Source organism: Crocodylus porosus, unplaced genomic scaffold (assembly GCF_001723895.1).
Source record: "Crocodylus porosus isolate Cpor-Errol unplaced genomic scaffold, CroPor_comp1, whole genome shotgun sequence".
NCBI lineage: Eukaryota > Metazoa > Chordata > Crocodylia > Crocodylidae > Crocodylus > Crocodylus porosus.
This window is the reverse complement of record NW_017728949.1, coordinates 79131041-79137115: the sequence shown is the minus strand read 5'-3', so window position 1 is coordinate 79137115 and position 6075 is coordinate 79131041. Positions and strand designations below refer to the sequence as shown.

The window sequence follows — 6075 nt, the reverse complement described above, 5'->3', positions numbered from 1 at the left end:
ACAAAGAGTTCCCACATGGGATTGGCAACTTATCAGCAGTCCCTCTATGCCAGGTCCACGCCAAGTTGTTCCAGCAAAGTCAGGCGCCCCCAATCAGTGCTGTCTGAGGAGTCACCAGGAAGGTCCCTTGGTCAGGATCTGGTCCTCACTCACACGGGGAGTCCAGGGTCCAGGCGTGGTACAGCTATGGTCCTTCTGTCCTGCCCTTCATGCTGGTTGCCTGATATATGTGCTTCTTTATACCTTATCTTATGCTAATCTGTTGGCTTTAGAGCCACTCACAATCTTGCCCTATAGCTGTTACCCTATGGGATCAAAAGGTGTTAGAAATTATCATGAAAGGTTAGTGCCTGAACTCGGGTTCACCCAATAAGCAAATGGCACCACATTACTTTGCGGTTTGAAATTAGCATTACTTTGCCTAAGCTCAACTCTTTAGTTTTTTTATTCTTGGATTCCTTGGAATGTGCTGATTATATTATGTGGTCAGATCTGGTTATGGCTTGACCTTTAAAAAACCTGTTAGATCAGCAAATCTTGTAGCTCATGCTTATTTTGGGGGGCTCAGTGGTCCCATGATCAGTGCAAACTGTTAGATTCAACACTTAGGTTAATTTGTGACCAACAAATTCCACTTGCAAGTTGCAAACTTGCAAGCTTTGCATTAGCTAATCTTAACTGCTTAAAACAATTACCAGATGCTTCCAAGAGCATATATTTTTTGATTTAATCCCTCTGGTTCTGGCTGCCACACACTGGACATTACTGGGCCAGGTTAGCACCTCACTTAAAGTGAGCCAGAATAATTGTGCAGAGTTCCCCAGATCGTGTTTGTCTGTTCTCTGGCCCTGACTTAGAGGGATCATCTGTGGGAGGGTGACTGGACTGTTTGGTCCCTGGGTATCTTGGCCACTTGGTTGAGAGAGCTAACAAGGTTCACAATTAAGGTCCGTTGTGATGATGATTCGATCCTGTGAACAGCTGTCAGTTAGGAAATGTTCAACACAACTTTTAACTCATTTCCAACAGGCCACTAAAAGCCATTTTTTAAAAGTTATTAATTAATTTGCCACGATACTTGTGGAGTGCTGACAAGATGCTCGCTATACAGAACAAAGATGAAAATATTTCTGCCTCAATAATCTTATAGTTTGAGGTCTCCATTCTTAAAACACATATGTATGCACATTTTTTTTTCCTGGGAAGTCTCTTGACAATCCGTGGGACTACTCACCTGAGTAAACATGGGCATATGCATAAGTGTTTGCTATAAGGCTACAAGTAAGGACCTACCAAATACATGATTTCATGGAAATCATGTAATTGACAGTCTCCTGTGAAATAGCTGATTCCCTGTGAAAACGGGCAGGGAACTGGCTATGTTCAAAAAGCTGGCAAAGAGCCAGCAAAACACTGTCTCTTAGAAGGGTGCAGGGAGGGGGAAGAGAGCAAAGAGGGGGAAAAAAAGGCAGACTGTCCATCTGCTGAAGTGGTGGGTGGGGGGAGATGTAGGAAGAGTTCCTCCATGGGGGGGGCAGCAGGGAAGGGGGGGACAGCAGAGCAGGACAAACCAGCCAAAAGTCCCTTTCCCCTGAACCCAGGGGGTGGGGGACAATGACAGAGTGTTTGTTTACTCAGTAATTATCACCCTTCGCCCCTTGAACATGCCCCTCAGCCAATCGGAGGCATGGGAAGTCTGCTTTGCTTCATCTTCAAAATGGTGGCCACGGCTGTGATATGACGATGAAATCAGGGGCCCCGACCGTTATAGCTGTGTAATCCGCCGCTAGGGCCTGTGAATTTGGTAGGTTCCCAGCTATAAAGACAAAAAAAAAATGGTATTTGGAACGTACAGAGGAAGGACCACCTTTAATTTTTCTTTGCTGCTGGTGAGTATCTGAGAAGTAGGAAGACCATTGAGATAATGTAAATGTGGAATTTAAGCTCAAAGTTCTAATAATTTGGTCCAAGCATACTTTAGGTACCCAGAAATCAAAGTTGTTGTTAATAATAGTAGCTTTCCCAAATTCCCCTGGCCCAGGGAGACACAGTTGTGAATATTTGTTAAAGTTAGTATTTGTAGTAATCTTGTGTTACAGATTTAATTTTTTTAAATTACTTTTAAAGTTAATATTTATACCCTTGCTTCTTACTATTATCTTAATTTTTTTTACATTTGCTTTTATCACCTGGACCATATCTCAGCTTTGAGATCCCCTCCTTTCAATGCCAGGGAAACAAAATTGGTCTATGGTTAAGCACAGCATTAAGACACCAAAGTCCTAGTGTTGGCTATGTCATTTGTTCAGAGTGTGACCTTACACAAATCACTGAACACCTCTGGCCTAGGTTTCCTCCTTTGGAAACTGGAAATAATACTTCTGTACTTTGCTGACATACTGCAAAGCTGTTGATGGTGTTTATAAAGCAAGGAGAGATCTTTGCATATGAGGCATCCTATGAATTGAAGGAATTACTTTAAACCAGTAGTCACTCAACCAGGTGGTGGATATACCCTGGGATGCCACAAGATCCTTTGAAGGATACTGCAGGAAGTGTGAGGAGATTTGTAAGGTGTGTGGAGAGAAGCAAATAAAGGCAGGCTCAGGCTTCAGGTGTGAGAAGGTAAGTAAATAAGGGCAGGTTCAGGCTCTCCCTTCCTGGCTCCTCCCACCACCCCTATAGCCTGCCTCCTCTGCAAGGAAGTTAATCCTGTAATAAATGAATTAGTTTTTGAAATGGGGTGCTGCTTAATTCAAAAAACTTATGGAGAGGTGTCTTGAGTCAGACAAGAGGTGCCTTGTCTGACAACAACATATACATATTGTTTATACCCTGTTTCCCATGTCTAGTTGTCATATGCTTCAAAGTGGGGGTTAGATGTGCTGAAATGCTAGTTTATCAAGAAAATGCCTCACTAATCCCAGCATCTCAAGGTATAATTTGCATCTCTGAGCCAAGTGAACTTTTTACATATTGGGTCAAATTCCCTTATAAACATAAGCATTGGAGAAGGCTCCCCAAATGTAGCAGCTCAGCTCTCTTAGGTTTAGTAGCAGTGGAGCAGAAGCCCAGTCTTTCTACAGCTTTGCATAGGGTCTCTCCTTTCCGCCTCTGCACCGTGGCTTTGCCCTCCCCTTTGAAATGGTGGAAGGTTTCAGAGTTAAGATGCTTTTGGCAGTTCACAACTTCATAGTGCTCTTGTTTCCGGCTCTCTGCAGACTCAGACAGGCGCTACACATGGGTCAGATTTTCAATATTTTTTTCTTTTGCACCCAGAAGGGCTAGAAACTTTTACAAATTAAATTGTGAGTCTTATTTGTTTGTATGATTTCAGGAGCTGGGGCCCTGGGTTAGAGATATCAATAATACCCAGTCACACAAAAGAGGGAATTTGGAAGGGAGTCTGGGTTATGGGCACTGACTATCTATCTAAACATAGTACAGATAAATTATTACATGAGTGTGTGATCATTTTCCGTACAAATAAGTTTGCGGAAGGGTTAATTGCAAAAGGGTGTCATTTGTGATTTTCTCTTCAAGGAATTTGCCTTAGAATATTTGGACAAAGAGGACATAGGGCATGTCACCGCATGCAGGCATGCGCGGTTTGTGGCGCTGCAAACCTCTTATTGGAGCCACAAACTGCATGCGTGGAACATTAAAATGAGCCCCACGCTGCAAATGTGCAGTATGGGGGCAAAATTTGCTACTGGGATTTTTCAGTAGCAAAAAAACACCCCAAGAAAAAAAGCAGCTTGGCGCAGGTGAAAATAGTGCGCGCTGGAACATACAGAGGCTTGGTCCTTCTGTGAGACTCTCTGGCTGCTGGCCAGAGCATCTCTACTGCTCCATTTGTGCCCCAGCTGCTGCAGCATGCCAGGAGCCAGGAGGAGCCGGGCAAGGGTAGTTTGTCCGAAGTGGGACAGTGTGTCCCGCAGCAAAGTGCGTGTGAAGGGGTGTGCACTGGGACACACAGCAGCAGCACAAATTTGTGCTGTTGCAATTGCATGCCCCTGCTGGTTGGGACGTAGCCTTTAGCTGAGAAATCCCAGCTCCTGTTGGGGAACAGTTACTCATACATCCCATTGACCAGCCCCCTTGTGACTCAGTTTACACAGAACTATATTCTTGTGAATCATTATTCATCAATGCGGGTCCGAGGGTCACAATTTGGCCCTATCCAACCTTTTTCTGTATGAACTTGGTTTAAGATAGTACAAGATTATGACCAAGAGACACTGTAATAAAGAAATGTAATTACTGTATAAACATATTACTGACAACTTTGCCTGGAATGTAAAAGAAAGTGTTAGATTAAAATCCATTTGTGGATTTCCACTGAAAGATACTTACTTTTAAAGAAAAATCTGGATAAACTTGAGCGCTAATATTATTTTTATAATGAGCAACAAGTTAAAAGTGGGTGTGGACAAGTGGTTAAGGTGACAGGACTGCTAGTCAGTCCACTGTGCTCTGCACACATGGTTTTGGTTCCTGTCCTTGTTGTTTAGTCAGGGATGATCCTGCCTTGAGTAGGGGGCTGGATTAGATGGCCTCACAAGGTCCCTTTCAGCCCTACTTTCCTATGGTCATATGATCTGACTTTCTTCTTTTCTATTTCATATCAGGCTACTGGTGCTTAAGAAGGTGGTATATGTTGTCTCACAAATGAAGTTTGGTTTTTTGGGTTTTTTTTAGGCTATTTAAAAAAAAATAGTGCATGAACAAAAAAAGCTCCCCATCTGTTTGGGGTTTCTTTCACCCTTTCCCTCTGCTGTTGTGTGAAATGCCTAATTGTCCCTTTCAAAAATTTATATTGCACTTTAATTGTTAAATGCAGATGCTTCTTCTAATACAGTATATTCTTCTATGTTACATTTTGTTGATTTATAAGTAAAAATCTTCCAAGCATCTCCGGGGTATATTTATAATTTGTAAATATTTTTTTAAAAAATAGGCAAGGTAGTAAATGCTAACAGCCCTTGCTGTATACACACTCTTTTAAAAAACTGGGATCAGATTCTATTTATGTGTTTAAGAGGGGAAATAATTGGGAAAGAGCTCATTGCGAAGGTATAAGCCTACGTCTTGTCATCCACTATCAGAGAATGCTCTTCCAGCTGACTGAAGCAAGGGCAGCTCAGCCAATCACGAAGCTCTTTTCTAGCTCTGTCATCAGTCCTTGGTTGGGGAACGGTTTGCTTTTATGCTCTGTATTTGGAAGGCAGATAAAATGCCAGGTCTGGGCTGCCTCTAGGGATAACCTTCCCCTCTATGATGTGAATGAATAGCTTCTTGGCTGGGGAATCCACAGAAAATTGACAGGGCAGGCTCAGTTCCTCTGTATAGGCCTTCTCTACATTTTAACCCTAGCTGTGGCTTTGTAGCAATTTCAGTTTTGCATTGAGAGAGGTGCTTTGGATTATTAGACCTCCATGTACGACAATTTGTACCTGCATGGATTTGAAGACTCGGAGGCGGTAAGTATTTTCATAGATAATATTTTTTCCTGAACAGCCTAATAAGATATGGAGAGAGCAGGGAGCAAAAATCAGGCTTTGTTTCTGGGTTGAAGCTTGACTGCCTTGTGATGCATTGTATACAGTTTTGGGAGTCACCTGAAATAATCCTCCATTACATAATTTATTGTCAAGCAGCAGAATTTAGGGATTTCATGAAAGGCTTAAAAGCATTTTGTGTACCATAATTTATAGATTACAAGCTACACTTCTGCTCTCATGGGGTGTGTAAATGCTTCATGGAAGACAGTTTTACGTATGCCGAAAGCTGTTTCAGATAATTTACATGTTACATTCATAAGCGTAACAGAAAAAATTTTAATTATATAATACTAAACGTTTGTTTGATCGAGTTGGAGCGGAAGTTCCTGAGCTGCCATCTGTGTTATATGTGCTCTCTGGCTAAATTATCAGTGCAGATGCATTTGATTATTTTAACAAAGAAAAGAAGCAGCGCGAGTGTTTGCTGTAATATAATCCCTTAGTACCAATGGTAAAATGCAGCGTTAAAATGAGTCCAAAAGAGGCTGAGGTGTGTGCTGTTTTTTTTTTT

At 42.1% G+C, this 6075-nt stretch overlaps 1 protein-coding gene across 2 annotated transcripts in view; it reads left to right on the top strand.

Moving 5' to 3' along the window:
• Nucleotides 1-5204: 5204 nt before the first annotated feature.
• CACNB4 (calcium voltage-gated channel auxiliary subunit beta 4) overlaps nucleotides 5205-6075 on the top strand; it is a 151723-nt gene continuing 150852 nt past the window's right edge. For both annotated transcript variants that reach the window (XR_002104541.1, XM_019554515.1), the window contains exon 1: nucleotides 5205-5483. Coding sequence is in view for 1 of the 2 variants with exons in the window: in XM_019554515.1 (XP_019410060.1) it covers nucleotides 5439-5483 (45 nt within the window). In the remaining variant the exon portion in view is untranslated. The remainder of the gene's footprint in view (nucleotides 5484-6075) is intronic.